Source organism: Phaseolus vulgaris, chromosome 3 (genome assembly GCF_051622355.1).
Source record: "Phaseolus vulgaris cultivar YP4 chromosome 3, ASM5162235v1, whole genome shotgun sequence".
Lineage (NCBI taxonomy): Eukaryota > Viridiplantae > Streptophyta > Magnoliopsida > Fabales > Fabaceae > Phaseolus > Phaseolus vulgaris.
Window position 1 is genome coordinate 42,213,843 of NC_143500.1, and position 23,781 is coordinate 42,237,623.

The following is a 23,781-nucleotide window of genomic DNA, read 5'->3' on the forward strand; positions in this document are numbered from 1 at the left end:
AATTAGTTGCAATTCAATCACTCTATTTGGCTTAGTACTTTCCATTGATTTTTTTTTGAAAGTGAATTCCTATCATATCATCTGCAAACATATAGTTATTTATAGTTTTAAAGAAAAAAACTTGGATTTTAAGTGTTTCAATAGAGTGATTGAATGTTTTGTTTCACAATTAGCTGGACAAGCAATGACATGCTTTTGGACTTCTTCTACATTGAATTGAATTCAATAGCTAAAGCATATTAAGATCTTTAGACACCTCTTCTACCTTCGATATCAGGAATGAACTGTTTGCAGTCACAGATCCTAAACCTGCAGTAAGCTAGGCGTTTTCTAAGCACCAACCAGAAAAGAAAAGAATTATAGAACAAAATCAACAAACAGTGTAAAAAAAAGGCAACGCTATAAGCTCAACTGATATCTCTCACCTGGCCTTTGAGTGGCACAATGGCAATGGTGGGGAGGGAGGGGGTTAGATTCCCACATCTCCATTTCCCTTCGCCATAAGACACACAGAACATCCTTAGAACTAAATAAGGAGGCATCAAAGTATTGCTAAGTAAATATACATTTCTCGAAAACCTTACAACTAAAGATGGGGCATAAAGCCAAGATTTAACAAACAATATTCGTGGTCATGTCATAAGTTCGGCACACAAGTACCAAACCCAAACAATACAATTTCTAACCTTAGAACAACAGGAGATTTAAAGAACATTGTACTACAAATACTTCAAGTAAGAGCCTGGTCAAGAAATAAAACAACACACCCAGTGCTATTGACACAGGAAGAGCAGGCAAAGCTTTCTGATATAAAGCCAAAAGGATCAGAGTTATCCCAAGACCCGCAATGATAGCAAGGTAACATGCATACACCGTCATAAAATCATACATTGCCGCCCTGCCAACTAAAACACTATAGAAGATAAAATCTCCCAGCCCTAACTTGATTGAACCAGAAGAACCCAATCCAATTCCTTCTAGCATCAAATTCTCACTTGGCACAGCATCTTCCCCCCTACCGTGCTGGACATTCCTTCCACGATCGATCAAGGGCGCAGAAAGGTCCGAATCAGTCCCATGAACTCGCGCCGGTTCCTCTTCTGCAGTCACCAAATTTCCGTAACCATAAGAAGCACCAGAACTACTAGCTCTCAGATTTGCATTTGTAGAGGCATTTCCCCTAACCATGTTTGCGTTATTGCTGGGACTTGCATCAGAATCGGAGGGGAGTTCAACACTGGGGCCATGACCCAACGCTGAGTTGGAATCAGTTGGGAGATTTGAATTCTCAACCCTCCTTTCCCTCCACAACCGCCGCCTCTGCGCAGAACTCAAATTACCATGGTTCACTGGCCTAGCCTCATAAACCAATGCGGGAATTTCCTCATCCCTTGATATTGCAAGCTCCACCAAAATCCTTAGTGGCCCAATTGGTAACAAAACTGCAGCCACATCATACAGCGCCATAGCAACAAGCAAGGCCCAGGTGGTCCACTCAGGCAACATAGTAAACGAATAAGCAATCAATATTCCAATAACAACCAAATACCCCTGCGTCACAAAAATCGCCATTTTTGACATAAACACGGTCATAACACCCACAACGGCGAAATTACACAGCAAGAGGAAAAACGTAATGCAATCAACGGGAGTGTTAAACTGTTGGATCAAAAACAGAGAGACTTCACCGCCGAGGAACCCCAGCACGATGAAAGTGGAGAAAGCCATGTAGAGTTTTAAGAATCCGGTGCATCGGAAGTAGAAGAGGAGGACCAGGATGAAGGTTGCGAAGGTGACGAGGACGACGAAAGCCAAGGAGTTCAAAAGGGCACCAAGGAATTTGTCCCAGGTGGAGTCTGAGGTTGTCTCGGTGTAGGCCATGGTGACCATGCTCATCGATGCGTCGAAGAGAGAAGAATCCGTGTTCAGAATTGACACCAATATTACGACCAAGAACATGCATATTGAAACGGGTGCGATGATTCTCACGATTTCTTCCCCCAGAGAATCGAGGATGCTTGAACAGGGTCTCCGGGTTTGTGTTTGTGCCATTGCAAGATTGAAAGAAAGAAAGAAAGAAAGAAAAAGAGAGTCACACTGACTCAGATCGAAACTGGTGACTGGGAAGTACTGTGGTTGGTTGGCTGGCTTCAGTTCTCTCATGGGCCGGGCCCACGCATCACCAAAAATGGGCTTAGGCCCGTTATTTAAAAAGGCAGGAGAAAAATAGAGTCTTACGTCTTGAATAAGCTCTACTTAAACCCATTTCCCTTCCTCAAATATATCTATTGATATCTTGCTAGGGTTTTAGAGAAAGAGTCTCAGAAGTGAACACAGGTAGTATACGATTATGCAATATTCTTCTTTAACCCTGGTTCTCTTCGTATTTTTTTTCTTTCATTTCGCTGCTTCTCTTTTATTCCTTTAGAATCAATTTATTTGTTTGATAATTTTTAGTGTAAATCAATATATTGCTTAGGATGGTATGATACGTGTTTTTCTTTTCCGTTTTCGATCGGCGAACATGCCTTCATCGGTGATCGTTTGATCTCCTCTTTGGATCAGAGAGTTTTATGGTTGAACTTGTTCTGAAATTAGTTCTGTTGTCTGCCTTTTCGGATTTATCTTCTTCTTTGTTTCTGAAACAAAGAAATGATTTAAGTTTTCGTGTAGTTCGTTTCTTGTTGGCTACCTTTTTGGATTTTTTGATGTTTGAGTTGTTGAATAGTTTTTTACTTTGTGTTTTTGAGTTATACACTGTACTGAGTTGTTGACTTTTATTGCTTCCTCTGCAGCAATGGCTTTCTTTGGTAGAATTGGGAATTTGTTAAGACAGACAGCTAGCAGACAGGTTAGTTCAGAGCTGCGTTCGTCTCCTTCCTTTTACCAGGCTATACGCTGTCTGTCTTCTGCTCCAAGCTCCAAGCTGTTTATTGGAGGTGCGTTTGATCTTCCTTTTGAGTTAATGCCTTTTATGCTTCTTATTCTGTGTTTGGTTGATAGTGATGGTTTATGTATATCCATCCATCGGTTGTCTCTGTCTCTTTCAGGTGTTTCGTTTTCCACTGATGAACAAAGCTTGAGGGAAGCTTTTTCAAAATATGGTGAAGTTGTTGATGGTAAATAGTTGGGTTCTCTCTTTTTTAGGTTTTTTTATCTGTAATAATTATTCTGTTGGGTGGAGTTGATGAAATTCGGTTGACAGCTTTAATGTAAATCAATTTTCTACTCTGTAAAAGTTTCTCTTGAATGTTATGATCATTGTAGCAAGGATAATTATGGATCGTGAAACTGGTAGATCCAGGGGGTTTGGATTTGTTACATACACGTCTGTTGAGGAGGCATCGAGTGCCATTCAGGCCTTGGATGGTCAGGTAACACAGCCTACTTGTTCATGCTTTTATGATATTTTGAGTAGCGTGGTTTGTAATGGTTGGTTGCAAAATGATCACGGGCTGAAGCTGCACATGTAACCCATGCAGTTTGTGGGAGTGTGCATGATGTGTGTAATGCTGATTTTGTTTACTCAGATTTTCTTTGTGGTTGGCTTTTGAGTTGTGATAACGGTGACCGTGATGTGGGCTGATGACAGGTCCTTCTGTTGGGGACATGAGGTTGTCACAGCCACATTAGGTGATGCCGTCCCATATTCAAATCGTTGCTTTATTAAATGTTATTTTAAGCCAAGATAAAGGCCCTATTTTAGCATACATTGCCTGTCCCTGATGCTATCTGGGATTATTTCACTGCGCCCTCACTAGTTTATTCTTCTTTGTTCTTAAAAGTGAGCATATCTGGCAATAATAGCACACCAGTGCTATTGTGGCTGTGATAGTGGACATCTGGCTTTAGTGGTGCACAATTAGCCTGAGTTGGGAGGAAACTTATTTTGAACACGCGACTGTTGTTTAGGCGGTTCAATTTTTGTTTTTCCCCCACCTTCAATTCATAACTTAAAACCCCATTTTCCGTGTCACTTGAAAGCACTCTGTTTTGAAGTTGCCTCCATTACTTTCCTTTCTGACAAATGCCCACCATCGCTGACGATGTTTCCAGCATTTTCTGGCCAACTCTGACAAGTTTCAGCCATTCCCAACACATGCAACCATTTACTGGTGAACCTGTCACTATTTGCCTCTGACTGTGACCTTTGCTTCCTTGCTGTATTATGTTTTTTAATATCTCTAAAGCATATATACCATCTTTCCGGATTCACTGCCTTGTTTCCGGATTCACTGCCTTGTTCCTCAATTTGGGATTGATAATTATCTTACTATGTTCACTGTTATTATGGTTCCTTTGTTATTTTTGAATGACAAATATATTTTGGTTAATCATTAGAAGACCTTTAGACTGTTATCTTGGCTGTCATTAGTTTTCCTTTTGCCTGATAGGCTTATGCAATTCCAATATTTACTGGGTTTCCATTTAGGTTCCAAGCACTTAGAACGAGTTTACCTAGTTGTATGTGAATGTAATACTTTCTGGGTTTTGCTAATCAGCTTGTGGTTTTATATTTTTGTACTTCTTTCATTAACATTTTTTGTCTATTCAATTATGCAACAAGATATCATTTGTTACCTAATGCTACATTATGTAATGCTACATTATGTAACATTTTCAGGACCTTCATGGTCGCTCGATTAGGGTAAATTATGCTAATGAAAGAACTCGTGGATATGGCGGTGGTGGTTCATATGGTGCTGGAGGTGGCGGTGGCTATGGAGGTGCATATGGTGGTGGTGGCTATGGTGGTGGCGGTGGCTACGGTGGTGGTGGTGGCTATGGTGGAAATGCTGGAGGTGGTTATGGTGGTGGTGGCTATGGTGGAAATTCTGGTGGTGGTTATGGTGGTGGTAGCTATGGTGGGAATGCTGGTGGTGGTGGCGGCTATGGTGCAGGTGGCTATGGATCAGGTGGCAATTTGGGGGACAGTGGCTCTGGCAATAACTATCCTGCTGCTGACAGTTTTGGAGCTGGTGGTGGTGGCAGCTATAGTGGTAATTTTGGTGATGCTGGTGGAGTAGGTCATGAAAGCTCTACTGGTTTTGGCAGTAGTGGATTTGATGGAAGTGCTGTGGATGGTAGTGCTGCCGGTACTGGCACCAGCTTTGGTGGTGGAATTGGAGGGTTAGGCAGTGGTCAATTTGATGGCAAAGCAAGCAGCAACGGAGATGAGGATTACAGGGATGACAATGACGATGCTGATAATTTTGCCAAAAGGGCTTGATGGAATTTTATGGTTGGTAGTTTTCTAGTGCTGGTATTCTGTACCCTACCTCTTCCTAAATCTCTTTGGACTTTCAACCTGATGTGCATTTTAGGCATGTTATATGGCACAGCTGGACATGGCTGGGAAGAAAGTAATGTAGGATCATTTTAAGCGTTTTTCTACCCTTGTTTCCGTAAAGATTCAGCTATCTCATTTTTGTTGCTTACATTGAGGTGATTTTATTATTAACCAAAACGATATCCTCATACAACATGTAAATCTATGAATTGTCGCAAGTTGCTACAATAATCAAAAACTTGTGTGAGAATTTTATGATCGCTCTATTCATTTCCAGTGATGACTTGGTTCTGCACAAAATATTATTTTTTACTGTCACCTCAATTCTTGTGAGTCCCTAAGCTCCTTTGGCTAGCGCAGGTTAGCTTTTTCTTTCTTTCTTAAAACGCAATAGATTTTTATTATTCTCAATTGTTATTTTGAGGTATTTTGTTGTCTTTTAATATTAAACGTAGGTTATTTTGAGTTACTAAGGGTGTTGTCTGCTTTTTCAAATAATGTAACATGAGCGATATTGTTTTCAAATATTGATAACTTTGATATAATCCGATTTCATATTTTCCATTTTAGATTGAATTAGTTATTTTATATCTTTAGATCATGATTTAGTATTTTTTGCAAATATGCAATTTCAGTATACTTGTTTTTTATTCTTTGTTTTGTGTTGTATTTTAAATTTTAAATTTGAATTTTAGTAAAACTTATATATTGGAAAATATGATTATAGGTTTAATTTGATATAAAATTCATGAAATATGTAAACGTAAATTTCAATTAAATTAAACTGATAAAAATTCCGGTGATTTTGTTGTAAGTGCTAAAACTCTCACAAGTAAATTGAGAGTTGAAACTGAACTTAATAGTTTTGCTAGTATTTTTACAAAATAACGATTTGTTTGCATATGAATATTGAATGAGAATTGGACATTTAATAGAATATAAAAAGAAAAATATTAATTTTGGTTGATCGATTATACCGTTTTAATATTTAAGATAAAGTCTTGTGATTTAAAATGTTTTAGGGATTGATTCTTAAAATGTATTTAGAAAAAGACATTATTTTTCATGGTTAATTACAAATAAATGCATATTATTGTTGATCAAAGTATCGGTATAGTTGACAAAAATGTTAAATTATTTTTAAGTTGGCAATTACCTTTTGGTTCATTTAATTTTGAAAGAATGTAAAAATTATATTCAATATGATGTTTTAAGAATTAACTCTTCATGGCCACTCAAAAGTTTTATTGGACAGCTTAAATAACTTTTTGAATGCAAACATCAAGAATCACTGTCTCATTTCGGATGTCAAAATCTATAGTATATAAAATCATTTTCGAATTGCTTCATCCGTAAGCAAACATGAATGATAAGAAAAATTTTGAATTTTAAATTTTGTGTTTAGTACAAGTTTGAAATGATTTGGTACAGGGAAAAACAACTAAGTTTATTATGATTAATAGAAACTAGAGTTGGAAACTTGTTGAAAAGGCTGATAACAAAAATAGTTATAGGTATGAAACGTGTGTTTTAAACAAGATTGAAGGTTGATACAAGATTGAAGGTTGATGGTTCAGTCAACAAACACAAGACAAGATGTTTTTTAAAAGGATGTGCTTAAATTCTAGGAGTATAATTCTTTGATACTTTTGCTCCAATTGCAAGTAGGATACCATTATGATGTTATTAGTTGGTACAACAAGAATGGGAAATCTACCAATTTGATCTTAAGTCAACTTTCTTAAATGAATTTGTGGAAGAAGACATTTTTGTTTATTAACTTCAAAGTTTCTTTATCAAAGCCCATTAAGTGTATGGATTGGAACAGGTCTCAAAAGCTTGGTACAACAATACTCATGAATATTTATCAAAATTATATTTTATTAAAAATCTTAATAAATTCATTTTATATATAAAAAGTGATCAAGTTAATTTTATTGTGATCATTTTGTATTTGATGATCTTCTAATTACTAGCATTAATGTTGAACTTATTTAGTAATTCAATGATTATATGATGATATGATACAAGTTTTATGATGATATGATACAAGTTTTTAAGACTAAACTTGGGACAAATTTCTTTATCCCTTAGTTGCGAGGTTAAACAAAATGAAGGTGACATTTTTATTTTCCAAAAAAAGTATGCAAAAGGAATTTGAAGAAATTCAACATGGAAAACTACAAAAGGAGAAATTATGCAAGGATGATGGTTCATTAATCACTCTAGAGAAGCTTAATCAATTGCATAAAAATTGTCTTACAAGAACAAGATCATATATCTTGTATGCGGTAACTGGACAACCAAGAAGTCATATCAATTTCCAAAAATCTAGTTTTTCATAGAAAATAAAACATTTAAGAATGGAAAAAAAGGTATGGTGTGTTTAATGTACTACTAGACAAAAGACTAATTGTCGAATATCTACACCACACCTTGAACTTGTCAACCACTAATACAAGGAAGAGTGTATCAATAGTTGTATACCAACCAATACTTCCTGTTGACTCATTGACCATGCTTTTATGATTACTATTTAATTTTTTTGTTACTTATTAATTATGTAAGTGACTATTTGTTACTTTTTTTTCACAACACATTCTCTCTCCTTCCTGTGGAACATTCTCCCTCTTTTTTTTTTCTTTTGCAGCAAAGGCGCAGCAATGAGGGAGGATATTTTAGTCTTTATGTATTAGTAGTGAGATGCAATGATGGGGTGAAGGAAGCAAAAACTTTAGATTTTAGACAATAACGCTAAGATGGGATCCTGTAGACACTGAACTCCAAATGAAGCAAAGATGACTGTTTCTTCCTACACCTCCATATGTTCTTCTGGCATCCCATACAAAACATGAAAATACTTTTTTTTATCTTTCTTGTGCCACCTCCATATTTCAAATTACATAATCAGAATGATATTTCAGATTATATAATCCAGAAGTCTGGATTTGATAGTAGCTTCTAGATTATGTAATCCGGACACGCATTTGAAAAAAGACTTCTGGATTACATAATTCGAAAGTTAGAAAAAACTTTCGGATTATGTAAGCTGAAAACTAATCATGCATCTAAAAAAAAAACTTTCAGATTTTGTAATTTAAAAGCTAATTACGAATTTAAAAAATGACTTCCAAATTTTGTAATATAAAATATTAGGACATTTTTAGAAATACAAAAATTTATGGAAGAGGGAGAAGAACATATAGGTACAAGAAGAATCAGTCAGCAAAGAGTGGTAGGCTTAGCATCAAACTAAATAGGAACAAGGAAGCAATGCCGTGTTCTTAGAGCTATCATCTGGTACACCACGCAGAAAAAGGGAGAGATATTACTATCCTCTTTTACATCTACTAAACTAAAAACTATTTTATATCAATGTTCATCTTTATCCATAGAATACAATATCCTTCTAGCATTGTGGAAGACAGGAGAACCTTTCTTGGTCCGTTCAACAATTTGTCTTATTAATTGCCTTTCCACCTCATTATCACACTCACAAGTTTCATCTCCAGTAACATCATTTGATCCATAATTGCTAGAGCTTAGCCCTTCCAACATTGTGACCTCACCAGAAGAGAGTTCCCTTGACAGTCTCTCTTCATTTGCTGCTTCGCATTCAGTAATATGAATGCTTGATGAAGAATTTTCTTCAAAGTCATCTATCTTTATAATTTCTTCATAGTAGGTATCATTGTAAACACCTGGAGGGTCATCAAATAAATTCATAACTAAGGGTTCTGTCATAGGCTCACAGTCATTACAAGCCAACAGATTTCCTTCTCTTGGGAAACACTTCTGGGAATCACTCTCGTACTCTGATTCCATAAACCATAATTTTCTCTCACTATTTTCAAGGGCAATCTCAAGCTCCTGTACACGTCCCTCAAGTCTGGATTGGTTAACTTCGTGCAAGCGCAGTGTTAGTTCATGAGGGGAAACGGCATAATTTACAGGAACCAAAGTGTCACTGTCATCCTCATTCAGTTCTGAATGGAAAAAACCTTTCCCATCAATCACGTCAGTTTGCAATTCACCTTGAGCAAAATCTGCTACAAAGTCAGGGTCAAGCTGCAAGAATTTTAGCGACATTAGCACACCATGGACCCTTAAGTACTGTTCGCTTTAAGACAAAGAAAAATGGAATGGAGGCAAACAAAAGAGGTAAACTTTTGGGGACATGGTGAATAAAACAGGAGTGGGAAGTGAACTACACTGGCAAATTAAAAGGATTCAATGAGGTTATCCTACTAATTGAGAAAATATTTTCTGTAGTAAGGTTTATACTTTGTTCCAATTTTTTTTTTCAACCCTTGATGCAAATTACAGCAGGCTTTAAATTTATTGCAAAACCCATAACACCAAAAATTATTATAAAGGTAAGAAAACAATCAAACTTTCCTATAGATGACACCCTTTCTACAGCTACTCCAAGAAGTTTTAACATTAAGTGAAAGAGATAAAAAAAAAGGGGAAATGACAACTTGCATGACTTTGAAAATATGGAATGGTAAAGAGAAAATTTGGAATATAGAATGAGATAAAGTAAAAAAAAAAACAATTCCTACAGCATTGCCATATATTTATTAGTTTACACCAATGCAAGTTTAGTGTTAGTTAGTAATCCAATTTTAAATACAATCAAACCAATCATATAAAATAGAAACCCGTGCTGTAGCTTAAAAGTAATGAAGCAGATCTTGAAGTAACAATACAGATGCATTCAGCTACTTAAGTTCTACATATAGAGAACCTTAACATAGATAACTTGTCACTTGTATTTATATTTGTTTTACATACTATAATGTATATCCCGATAGATCCCTGTATAATTTTGCTCCATAAAAAAATATGGAAGTTAATTGTCATATGATAAACACTCAGTTTGAAACATGTCTGAAGACTATGTTATTCTTACTTAAAGTTCTAGTCAAAACAACATAATATTATTCTACCCCTTTTCCTATTCATTTGCTTACAATACAAACACGTCACATGTTTACAACAACTTTGAGCTATGGGGGGAAAAGGCAAAACCCAACACAAAGGGCCTGCTGAATTTCTTGGTCGTGAGATCTCATCAATTATAAATATAGTCAAAGTAGAGCTTATAAAAGACAGACAATCACTACCTCATAAGTTAGATTTTGGAGTTGAATTAGAACTAGTCAAAATTCAATATGGTTTCTGTTCTTACAAGGCCTGGAAGCAAGCAACTTCTTCTCCTCTCGACCTGTCGGCTTCACGGTCTTCTAATTCGGACTTGGACTTTCAACTACATTGTTCAATGGTTTGGGCTTGGGCTTGAATGTAGGTTATAGATTCTCACTTGTTGGGCTTGATCAACTGGAATTACAAATGTCAAACGATACGTTGAAAATGTCAAATGATTGAGAGGTCAAAAGGTTTTAGAACATTTAACCATCTTTACCTGATTTGTTTTATCATAAGTTGAAAACATGTAGAGGTCGAAAAGCCGCAAGCTTATTTTGTTTAAAAGACAATCTTTAACCTTTGGATTTCACCTTGGAACAACAATCTTTCGGTAGTTAAACCAACAATTTCATCCTTCAAAGACTTTTTTTCAGCCTCACAATGTCAATAGACATCCGAGAGTTCTTTGATTTGATTGGTCAAGGTCAGGTTAGCTTCAAGATCGGATTCAAGACTTTTGCTAGACTCAACCAACTCCTTTTTCACATTTTCAAATTCAGTGGTTGAGACTCCATTAATAGTTTCTTCTCTAAGTCTTTTTGCAATTAATAAAGATCGAGTGGCAAGCTCGATGGCTGAATCCGTCAAAGAAGAAACATTTGCTGACCGCAACACACGTCGGGATGGCCCATCCAAGTTAGTATGTACAAACTCTGAGAAGCGCCTAGAAGCACCAAAAATACTTTCTGGAAGTGGTTGAGAAGAGCTCCTAGCACCATGATGATGACGTCTTGGTGAAGAATGAGACCGTCTACTACTCTTGTCTCTTTTCCTACTTTTCTTAAGAGGCTCAACAACAACATCATCGGTGTCAAGAATAGCTTCAAACTGAGAGATAGGTTCCACAACTTCAACCTCTCTTTTGGGTTAAACCTCTCTTTCGGGTTGAGGAGTTGAACTGCCAGGTTTGTTGAAAAGCTTTTGGAAATATGCTCGACCTTTAGGATTTGTAGCAGCCATCAAACCTGAAATCCGAGAGAAAATTTAACAAAGTTAAAATTCTCTTCTTCAAAAAAGAAAATTTGCAAAAAGACATACTGATAAAATCCTTTTCCATTTTAGGGGAGAGATAGATTCACAGTAGAGCGCGAGTGGGAAGCTTCCGGAACAAGATATCAAGAACCGAGAGGACATGGCGATCTTCTGCATTCATTGAATGGCTTGACCAAGAGTTGAATTTTAAAGGAGTACTTGTCCAATAGAATGGAAATTTCGGGACATTGCCATCATAAAAATATTTCTTTTCGATTTTTTGAATAAGAATTTTGAAAAAACCACCTTTAAAGTTTTTATAAGAAGAAGTGAAGGGAGAAAGTAAACAAGCTTTCAACCGGCTGATCAAAGATGACCAACTCGATCGTGTACCAGATCGAGAACTATAAAAGTAAAGAAAAATTTCTAGACTAGGAAATAATAAAAGATATTTACATAGAATGCGAAAGACTTGCATAGAAGCCCAACTATTAGGATGTAGTTGTGTAGGGGCAACATTAAAAAGACGAAGAACACCCATTTGAAATTCGTCCATTGGAAATCAAACATGAATGTTCGTAAAGAGACATTCATAAAAATAAAAGAATTCGCAAGCTTCGCCTTCACGGTCATGACAAACATTGTCTATGGCTAGGCAACGCCGAAAAGAAATGGTTTCCTCAGTGGCATCAGAAGAATAAACAAAAAATTTAGATAAAAAGCTGCGAAAGGCTCAATAATATCGATACCGAAAAAAATATTCGCGAACTTAAGGTTAACCCAGTCATAACCATGACGAAGACTCTAGTTCTCTTCAACCCTCTCGACACTTTCTTCAACCTCAAGATCCACAGCTTCATCACTTGAACTTATACCAGCACAAGCTTTACAAGAGACACAGTAGTTAACAAAGCAGACGAATGAATGTTTCTAGTTATGTCCTAAATCACTTTCCCGGTAGCTTCATTGCTCGCGCTCGAAAGCCCAGAAATTTCATCAGAATCGGAAACAGAGCTTGAGGAAGACATAATACCTTCTAAGAATGGTTATGAATATCTCTCGAACACAAAAATACAAAAGTAGTAGAAGCAATGGGGTATACCATTTTAGAACAAATATTTATACTGTTTCTAAACCCCTTCCAGACGAAACGTCACAACATCACGATCGTTGAATTTGAACGCATCCAACGATCAAGGATTGATAAGACTAAAAATAGTAAAATAAGACTGAAAACTAAGTAAAGATGAATAAATAATTAAATGGTTAAATACTATAGCAAAACCCATTAAATAGCCCAAATACGTGCAGTATGTCTAATAAATAATAAGGTACGAAGAGTAAAAGCCCAATTGGGTCTAAAGCCCAATAAGGGAGTACTATAAATAGGTGATAAGCTCAAAAGGTAAGTAGAATTAATTTTATCTGATAATTAACTAAAATTGATTAAGACTTTGTCATCGAAGCCCCTTGCCGGTACACCCACCCACCCGAGTGTTGATCCTAAAACCAAAGGTCGAGAGTTCCACTTGATCCAATCCAACGAGTGAGAATCCATAACCTACATTCAAGCCCAAGCCCAAACCATTGAACAATGTAGCCGAAAGCCCGAGTCCGAATTAGAAGACCGTGAAGCCGACAGGTCCATAGGAGAAGAAGTTGCTTGCTTCCAGGCCTTGTAAGAACAGTTTCAGAGTCTATTATAAAATTATTATTGGGTCGCCTCCAACTATTGCTTACACAGCTTACCCAAGCAATATAGAAGCAAATCAATTCTATAACATCCACCCTCTAGATGTCCAACTTTGGGAATGAGGGAGTGTGTTGAGATCTCACATCAACAATGTAGAGCTTATAAAGGCCTAGGCAGTCCTTATTTCACGAGTTAGCTTTTAGAATTATGTTAGACACAACACAAATTCAAGATTTGTATAATAGGAATAAATTACCACTTTAGTTTCTTGGTTTATTTAATTTATTTATTGGTGAGAATGAGAAATATAAACATCGTACAATCAGACCCATAAAATCCTTCAAGAAAGTGAGACTCTATTTGACAATATGCATTCATCCATAGTTTGCAGCTCAACATACATCCGAGATATTTTCACATAGGCAGAGCTATTTTAAATTATAAAAGTTAACGGTGTGGCGATATGCTGTACTATGGTAACGAAACCAAACATATAAGAAATGATTGATAAAAAGAGCCATAAAACAAACCATACAGAGGACACAATATCACAAGGCATTTGTCTTACACAAAACAGGTTTGGGTCATACTTTGTAGAGATGAAAAGAGGGAGAAACCTAGTAATATTAATATAATATCTCTTGGAGCGTAATCAGAAAGCACTACTTTTCTAAATTATTTGTTGCTTTCAACTCTACCATGCATGGGGCTAGGATTTCCATAGATGAGGAGCTAAATAATAAAGCATATTTCAACAGAAATATTCCAAGAAAATGAAATATGCCTATAGGATCTTATTACTAATACTAGGAAATGCAGAAGATAAACAATTTTGCTTACCTCTACAAGCTCAGACTGCGGTCTTTCTTGGTCAGGTTCATTCATGTTTAATCCCAATCTCTCAAGTTCAGCTTCAAGCTCAGCTTCAATTTTGCTCATAGATTCTGAACTTTCTTCTTCCTTCTGACCATATGATTTTTTGCAGTCAGTTATTGGAAAATTATCCATGTGCTTTTCAGGTGAAAATCCATTTAGCTCCTTATCACACAAGGAATGATCATAAGTACCCTGTGAACCATAATTTTGATTATGTAACTTCTTCACTCTCATTGAATCTTTCATTTCAAGTCCCTTTTGTAGATCTTCAACCAAGTTTTCTGTCTCCTTTAACAACTCTCTTAAGTTGTCCATTTCTCTTTTATTTGCCAATAAGGAGGTTATTATCCCAAAAGAAATCCCGAGACTGAAGAGAAATGATGCATCTGATGATTATGTACGTGTCAACAAATAGTTAAAACAAAACACACCACACAACAAGCACCAGAGACTTGATATCGACTCATGAAATAACTAGAAACCTACTTCATCAACAGGTGAATAACTTACACATGTGACTTGCTTGAGATAAACATGTTAAGCCCAGATAATAAAACCATTTTTTAGTCAGTTTTGGTAAAGCCATTATAGGGCATGGACCAATTTTCCCCCTTCAGACCGAAACAACACCCACTTGCATAGGAACAGTGACATTGGCCTTCTCGGAAAAAATTGGTCTGTGAATAGAAAAACCAAGATTCTATAAAATCCTTCCAATATATTTGTAGGGAGTTTATACCTGTTCATAACCCATTTGATTTTCAAAAACTCATAATATACGAGTCTCATTCGGTGAAACTATTGAAATGTATGTATATATACACCCGAATGACCTGAGTGTGTAAATGAAACAAGATTCCTTTACAAGAAATTGTAAGTTTGTAACTAACCAGAGAATGCAGAAGAATCTTTAAAAAATGATATTAACAAGTGAAATACTCTCATGACAAAACAAAACAAAAATCTAAATGTCCAAGATTGCAATTTTTTATTTTTTTTTGCAACACAATAGAGATTGTAAAGGTATTTGTAAGTTAAGATTCAAGAACCATACCATGTTGAGTATGGACGTGCTTTCCACTGAACACATTACTAGTAGGGCTCAATCTTTTCCTTCGTCCATTGCCTGCATTAAGCTTCATCTCTTTGGCATCATTAGAAGATCCAATTTTGGACAAGGAAGGAACTCCGAATAATACACTTTTATCCTTCACCTTATTGGCTTCTCTATTCAACCCATATTCTTCACTTCCGGTTAATCCACTGAAAGAATCATCATCATTTGCTCTGCTGATCACTTGTTTTCCATCACCAACAAGAAATGACCTTGTTGCCATGGATGGCAAAAAGACAGATTCTTCCAATTTGACTTGCTCTTCGCATAGCTGAGCCATTAGGCAACTTTCTAAGGAGTTTGAAGGTCTACTAATATGCCCATACAGATGGTTAGTCCTGTGAGAGGTTCTATTTCCATGAGGATTATGGCCCAATTTTCCTGCAGACAAATCAGATGGTAGGAAATCACATTTGCCAACAACATTGGAGGCTTGCTCATTTCCATAATCATTAAAGTTAGACACAGAAAGAACATCGCTCTCACTGCAATTCCTGAAGAGCCTTACTTTTTCACTTTCAAGCCCTTCGTCAGAAGCCAAAAGACAATCCTCTGAATTCACATCTGAGGCCCTTCTGTATAAAGAATCTCTCCCTGCTTGTGTGCAGAAGGGTTGGAATGGGGACACATCATTCTCAAAGTAGGAATCCTCTAATGACAAATGAGATGAACCATCAACATTCTTTGAAAGCTTGTTCAAATATCTAGCCAAACACCCAGCTCCAGCAACGGCTGCAACAACCCACAAATCCATTTTACCTCTTCAACACACACACATGATCACTACCCAAACCCCACAAAACATATAATCCTCTTTCTGTATATCATCAGAAACAAACAGGAAAGGAAAAAACTTTCCATAAATTTACAGAAATTGAGGACACTACTTCCAGGAATATAAAACAAATATCCCTGATTCACTGACCAAACACATTCTTCTCCCAACTCTTATTATCAACTAAGAAACCTATCATTCTCTGTTCCCCAAGTTGGTGGATGGAGAATCCACCAAGAAAAAATAATAAACATGAAGAATAAAAAAAGGAGAATGAAAATATTCACGGGGTTTTGTGAACATGGAAAACATCCAATTCCAATGGCAGAGATGAAGAGGAAAAAAACAACAAAAGAGACCCGTTTATGAGGAAACGGACAGGTAGGGAATTTGCGATAAGAAATTAGAATTGTTGAGGACAAAATCAAAATTTGGAAGTGATTAAGGTATCCTGGCAGTTGGGTGTTGATACCAAAATGTATGAATGTCTATGATTACGACACACAACCATAGCAAAACCAAACCAAAAACCCTCAACTTTTGGAGCTTTGATTTCAAACAAACAATTACACGCGCTACCAATATTTAATAATACTATCAACATTACATAATAAGTTTTTAATTTGTAAATATCACCTTTTAAAAGTTTGTATGGCAAATTCTTAGAAGTTTATATGGTAGTAAAAGGAAAACATTTTTAGATTTTATTATCCTTTAATACTCTTAATTGCAACGAACATTTTTAACGTTTTTCATTTACAATTAGTCAAATTTAAACTGGAATAGTTATGTTAATAAACTTTTTTCTGTAATTGAATTTTCATTAAAAAAATGGAAAAAAGAAAAAAGAAAAGTCTCTTTTAGCAGCTAGCGGTGGAGTGTCTACTTCTTTGCTATAATCCACGGTTACAAAATACAAGATATATGTATTTTAATTTTTTAATATAGGATTGTTGTGATATTTTTTAATTTTATCATTATTATAAATAATATTTATGAGAAATAAAAATAAAATAATATATAATTAATAACAAAATTTATATCTATTACTAATTTTTTTTCTAAAAACTGACATTGTTTCCAGCTCAAAATAGAAGAACAGTGGTGACATGGGAGTGTTATTGATGGTCGGAGGCATAACGGTGGTGGCATAACATAGTCACGGTGTGAAGTGGCAACTATTTTTGACCCGACATACAAGATTATAAGTGTTGAAATTGATATCTGGTTATAGAGTTACCTGGTTCATTGGTTTATTATTTTTTATTAATTTTTTAATATTTTTATAATTTATTTGTTTTGAATTTATTTATTTGATTGTAATTATTGAGAAACTACTTCTTTCTTCATCTTCTTAAGATCTCCTAACACCACATAGGTAAGGTAAAAAATAATTTTGTTCTTAAAAAAATACATTATAGATTCTACAATTTGAAAATGAATCTTTTTCTATTTATACATCTTAGATTGTATAATCCGAAAGAAATTTCCGGATAAAAATACTTTTTAAATTATATAATCTAAAAAAAAATCATTAAAAAAATGTATATTTTGGATTACAGTATCCAAAAAAAAGTATTCATGAATCTGAAAATATTTTTTTGTATTATGTAATCTAGAAATACTTTCCAGATTTTATAATCCATAATACATTTTCTTTAAAAGAAACTCATTATGGATTATAAAATCTAGAAGATATTTTTGGATTGAAAACACCTTCGAGATTATATAATCCAGAGTTATTCCAAATCATTGAAAAACATCAATGGAATAAAGGGTATTTTTGGTATTTTAAAAAGTATGGGGTGTCACAATAAGCTATGGAGGTACAGGAAGAAACAACCTCATTAATATCATTTTTTTACAATAGAAATGGAAGGAAGAACAGTAAAATTGAATCAAACTTTAATATTCTAATAAAAAGGGTTTAATGTCAAACAAAATAAAGTAAACATCAACAATACTTTAATAAATCAAATGATGTATACAAAAATTAATTTAAATAAAGTTCTATATATCAATTTAATTCCAAAAGCATAAGATTTCTATTTAAAAATATCAAACATAAATAAGGGTGAACTGGCAGGCTAGTCTGTCCCTCCTATGACCCGCCAGATTAACCGATTAAATAGGTCGAGCCAATACAAATTGACAAGTTCAAAATGTTAACTTGTCATGTCTGAATAATGGTAGGTTGACAAGTCCGCCCGCACAGGCTCGACCCGCTTTTCCATCCTGTTGTGAATGGGAAAAAAAAGAAATGAGATAAACACAATTTTGTGAAACGATAGTAAATGAGGTGGTAGAAATTGTAAAGAAAGACTAGTTTATTTCAAAACAAATCTTAAAACGTATAAAAATATACATAACTTACGATTTTGAATGAATGAGATGAAGTCATATATATATAGAGAAAACATTAAGAAAATCTAAATAATATCTAGCACCATTTGATCTAGCAATCAGGGAAGGTCCCCATATGTCAACAAATACTAGTTATAGAAGTTTATTGTAGACAATGTTAGAAGCATTAAATGGTAATTGATTAGACTTGAAAATAATACATGTTCACAAAAGGATAGACCATTTTCTACAATAAATATTACATGTTTTCATAAAGGGAACCAATGGTAGCAAGAGTATATACATCCTTCTTGATATAAAAAAGAACAATCTTTTTTGGGATTGTGTAATTGAAGTTTGACTTTCTTTACCTTTGCACGATCTTATGTGGCATAATATATTCGCAACTTGGTCCGTATTTGAGAAGCATATTCAAGACTTGCCATCTTGGTGAGCATTGATGTCGTCATGAAAGCGAGAAGTCAAACAACAAGAAGTTGATCTTCTTGTTCATGAAGAATAAACTCGACACTAACATTATTGTTGATAACATCTTCAAGGATGAGGAATTTAAGAGGTATAGCATATTCGTGTTGGGTATGAAGTCAGGACCAATTGAGTTAGGCTGACAAGACATCATGTACACAGTTGAAGCGCAGGTGAACATTGTTACGTGATTTCAAGTGGGAGATTGTTGGGTATGAAGTCATGACCAATTGGGTTAGGCTGAGTAGACACCATGTTTTAGTGAGTGAGCTTAATCATTGTGTTCCTTTATTATCTCTATTTATCTCTATTTAAAGAGATCATTGTACTTGTAATTGGTGTGCAACAGGATATAATGAAAACCTAATAGTTATCCGTGTGGATGTAGGTTGCAGTTGATGACCGAACCACGTTAAATCATGTGTTGTTTATTTTTCTGTAGTTGATTCGTGATTGTGTGTATTGCTTCCGCGTGCGTTTTTTCCATCAATTCGTCTAAAAACTGCACAAGTTTAAGACCGTGAAAAGTGACAATGACTTGTTGATGTCATATCAGATAATTTTCATCATCTAACTTTAAATAAATAATAGTGTTAAAGGTATGAGGAGTGTGGGAAGAAACACCAAAGAAGAGTTCTTGATGTAAGGCAACAGAAGAAGATGTTGAAGACATAATAAAAAGAAAAGAAGAGGAAGAAAACTATTGATATCATGTAATGAAGACAAAAAAAAATGTATTTAGAAAAATACTAACTGTATTATAAAACCAAAGAGATAGAAATGATATATATACATAAGGCAAATGTGCAAAACGTAAATATTCAGAAACACAAACACCACATACAAGGATGTAAAACCATTCATCACATAACACTCTTTTATAGAAAAATATGTTAAAAATAATAATTATTATTATCTTAAAATTAAAAAATATATGGTGTTTTTTTAAATGGAAGAAAAAAAAATTAGAGTAAAACTAATAATGCAGTTTTTTATGATTTTTATAATCATTACATAAGTTCCCTGGATTAAATTCAATTTCCTTTTTTTCCAATATCTCACTTCTAAATATATTATAAAATTTATAATAATTAATGCAATTACTAAACGGGTAATTTAAAACATAAACTTAATCCACCTTAAATTGTCAACAAATTAAAGACTAAATCACGAGCTAATAGTGTTTTTTTTCTATAATATTCACAATTTTTTTACTATTAATATATATTAAAAGGATTCCTGATAAAAAAAAATCTATTAAAAGGATTTGACTAATTATTCTAGCATATACTAATAACATTTTTCCGTTCACGCTATTTGAATTTGAGATTATTTTATAGAATATTTAAACTAAATTTCATTAAGATGATCTGGAAGTTGGTGAACTAGCATTATATAATTTAATTATTTTATCATTATTAATTTGAAAACTTAAAAAAATGATATAGGCAGAAGTTGTAGCATGGTTAATTTTGATGACAACTAAATCTCAAACCTAATCTGCGTAGTCATTCATCACGCTTGTTTGTATTGTAGTCTTTCTTTTTCCCTTCAAAAGAATAATTAGGACATAAGTTGTCGAAAACGGTGTCAAGATGCATACCAAAGTCAAAGAACGCCGTTCATATTTTATTTTTATCATACTCATAATACCTTATTTTACAGGTATATATATATTATTTTATTTTTTAATTTTATTTATGTACCTGTGTGGATGATGGAGTCCATGTAATACATGTTTGGGTACGCAATTTGCTGACATGTTGATAGTTTCCTAGTTCCTTGAAGTTATTTCTCTTGCTGTTCTGCCGGTCGGAGTATCTGCGATTGCACTCTGACGCAGTGCTAATATTTTGGTGTGTTCTCTTAGGATATGAAAAAACGTATTTTTTTCCCCCTCATAAATTCCCTTTATGGGTTGACTTGTGGGCCCTTACCTGTGTGGACTGAATAATCAGTTGATCAGATCATGTGAGGTGACTCCCTGAAATCATGGGAGTGTCACTTTCGGTTTATCATCACGATGAGATATTTATCTGAGTATTTCAGAGTGTGACTTTCACTCATCCAAGTTCAGTTGTAACTGACTATTTATTATATTTTTATTATGTCTTCACGGTACCATTTAAACCACCAAATTAAATTTTTAACGCAATAGGATAATTTATATAAGATTAACCAAACTAATAAAACAAATAAAAAAATATGATTGCTTTACAATGCTTCCTCTCAAATGATTGTCTATATCTTTGTTTGAAAAGTTGTGTTGAAGCACATGTGGTGTTGAGAGTTAGGAAACATGCTTAAGAAATAAGTTTTTAAGGAGAGTTTCCTATTTTGATATTTCAATTACCACTTAAACCCTCCTCTTAATTATGATTAATTTATTTGTTTTATTAAAAGTATAAGCGAATTATTATGACAAGTTGATTCACCCGAATCGATGTGTAAACATTTACGGAGTTACTTATGTATCATCAAACTTTGTAAACATTTACGAACAAAGTTGTCACATCAATAATAAATATTACCATCTTTTGAAATATGAGTTCGTCTTTATTAATTGGACTGACTTTTATAAAAAATAAAAAAAAATATTGATTTCATACTTTAAACTGTCTTAAACATATATTCAAACAATAAAAAATTGTATTTGAAGTAATATTAAAGAACTAATTTCTTTGCTCTATGATTTGTTTTCATGAACATAGTCTAAACCATCCATCAAAATTGACTGAATTTTATTCAAAGCTTGTTTCATTAATTATCAAAATTTTGAAATAATTTATATTTAACCATCGTCACTTACAAATATTATTAAAAAAGCTTTTTTTTGTGTGTAAAATAAGTCCTATACCAATTTAGATACAATAAATAATCTTATGATATTTCAACTTGTTATTGTTTGTACAAAATAAAAAAATTAATTCTAAAAGTAAATACAGATTCTTTTAATCATTGACTAAGAAATTTATTTTGATACATTTTGTTTTAGTACTCACATTATTTAAGAGTTGAGAACGAGAATAATTTAAATATGTATTTTTTTTTTAATTCTCAAAAAACTTAAAATGGTGATGTATGATAAGACTTAATTTTAAGAAAATAATAATTTTAACAAAGAAAATCACTATTTATTTTAAAATAAATTAAACTAAGTGAAAATTTTAGAATTATTTTGATTGATACTAAAGAAAATACCGACATTATATTATTTTGTGTGTTTTTATATTTTATCACACTGTTTTTTCAATAAATTAAAATTTAATATTTATAATAGTTTTAATTTTGGGTATTTTAAATAAAGTGCGTGTTATTATTTTTTATTTTATATATCTTTGTATATTATATATGTAATAATATATAACCTATATTGATGTATAATTTAATATATACGAGATACTTTATTTGATATACTATTTTAATCTATATTGGATATTATTATTTAGTGTTAATTGCAATATTAAAATATATATACATACAAATTTTTATTAGAATGATTTTTTTAATACTTTTTCTCTTATATAGTTCATTGTGATTTATGTATTATAATTTTAAAGCATTATTAAAAAATAAAAAAAATAAACTAAAAATCTCTGTATACATCATAATATATGTATTATAGACAGTGATAAACATTGAGAAACTATGTATAATTGAAGATGTATCGTACACTCTTGACAAGGAATTTTTGTACCATGAGAATTTGTTTGTTAGAATGACACGTTATATAACATCTACGTTTAGAACAAAAGTCTACACCAATTAGTAAGCCAATAAATTAAATTTTTGTTAGAATATTATTTTTTGTGTGAACACACATCAATAAACTTGTAATACGAACCAAGTATATAATTAAAATATGCCTAATACAAACTATCAAGTTACAATTATTTTCAATTTTGAGATCGAAAAAAAAATACAGAAAAATAAAATTAGCACAAAAATAACCATCAAAACTGGTATAAATATAACGTATAAATGATATCATTAAATTAAAATATATTTTTAATAATCCTATTAATATTCTATAAAATATTTCCTCCGTTTTAAAATTACTGTTATTTTAAACTTCCATTTTTTTCTTAAACTCTCATTGTTTTAGAGGAAACTAAAGACCTTGTCAATTTTTCCCCAATCATATTCATATTCTTACTTAATTATTATTTGTCTTGCATCATGTCTTCTTCATTTACTCTTAACCACCACTAATCAATTGTAATGAAGGTATTTTTAGTTCATATACAAAGATATTTACATTAACTAAAATTTATTAAATTATATACATTAATCTTTAAAAGTTTAACTAATTAAACCAAGGAATTTTTTTTAGAAAAACTAATTTTTCTCTTCACCTTAATTACCTTTATAGTATTCCATTAATTTGAATATACCTATACGATTCAATATTTAGAAAAATTGGAATAACTTATTAAAAGTGGTTTAGATTAATTAAACGGGAAGTACTAAGGGTATACTTGGAAAAAATGTGAGAGTTTTTTTATATTTTTTTAAACAGATAAATTTCAGAATGTGATTTATTAAAAGGAATAGTTAGAACATTTTTATTTACTTCAGTAGAATACTGTGTCAAATATTTATTAAAATAATATATTATGTCAAATAATTACTTAAATAATACAGCTACTATAATAGTTTAGAGTTGGGTTATTATGAACTTGATATTTTTTATCTAAAAGTAAAGGAAAAATAATTTTAAAATAAATAAATATTATCTTAAAATAAATATATTTAAAAAATAAATATTTTTGAATAAAAGTGAAGAAAATAATATATTTAAAAAAATGTAGGTTTAGAAAGATAATAATATTGAGAAATAATATTTTAGAAAAATAAAATATTAAAAAATAATTATTTAAAATATTATAATTTTAAAAAAATTATTTATTCAAGTAATATTATTTAAATAACTAATTAATTGAAAAATAAAAAATGTCAAAATTAATTTGATAAAAAAATTAAACATTTAGATAAGTGATTATTTAGTTTTGTATTAAACT

General features: G+C 32.9%; 3 protein-coding genes across 6 annotated transcripts; 1 reads left to right on the forward strand and 2 right to left on the reverse strand.

Moving 5' to 3' along the window:
* Positions 1–548: 548 nt before the first annotated feature.
* PS2 (Presenilin-2) lies at positions 549–2,116 on the reverse strand. Its single transcript, XM_068608477.2, has one exon. The coding sequence runs from the start codon at positions 2,050–2,052 to the stop codon at positions 688–690; it is 1,365 nt and encodes a 454-aa protein (XP_068464578.1). The 5' UTR covers positions 2,053–2,116; the 3' UTR covers positions 549–687.
* Positions 2,117–2,236: 120 nt separating this feature from the next.
* LOC137807713 (uncharacterized) lies at positions 2,237–5,556 on the forward strand. Its single transcript, XM_068608478.2, has 5 exons — positions 2,237–2,337; positions 2,796–2,939; positions 3,051–3,119; positions 3,268–3,374; positions 4,625–5,556. The coding sequence occupies exons 2-5, from the start codon at positions 2,798–2,800 to the stop codon at positions 5,228–5,230; spliced, it is 924 nt and encodes a 307-aa protein (XP_068464579.2). The 5' UTR covers positions 2,237–2,337; positions 2,796–2,797; the 3' UTR covers positions 5,231–5,556.
* A 2,954-nt stretch (positions 5,557–8,510) lies between these two features.
* LOC137807714 (uncharacterized) lies at positions 8,511–16,491 on the reverse strand. 4 transcript variants are annotated; one of them, XR_016519117.1, is made up of 5 exons: positions 15,097–16,466; positions 14,007–14,428; positions 10,719–11,466; positions 10,420–10,633; positions 8,511–9,358 (listed from the first exon to the last, which is right to left on the reverse strand). XR_016519117.1 is itself a non-coding variant. In XM_090299490.1 (4 exons), exons 2-4 carry the CDS (start codon positions 15,434–15,436, stop codon positions 8,663–8,665), a joined length of 1,458 nt encoding a protein of 485 aa, XP_090155616.1. In that variant the 5' UTR covers positions 15,437–15,537; positions 15,665–15,804; the 3' UTR covers positions 8,511–8,662. The 4 variants fall into 4 exon arrangements, 3 of the variants coding, with proteins under 3 accessions (XP_090155616.1, XP_068464580.2, XP_090155617.1); XM_090299490.1 differs by lacking the exons at positions 10,420–10,633; positions 10,719–11,466 and having other exon boundaries at positions 15,097–15,537; positions 15,665–15,804; XM_068608479.2 differs by lacking the exons at positions 10,420–10,633; positions 10,719–11,466 and having other exon boundaries at positions 15,097–16,491.
* Between the last annotated feature and the right edge of the window lie 7,290 nt (positions 16,492–23,781).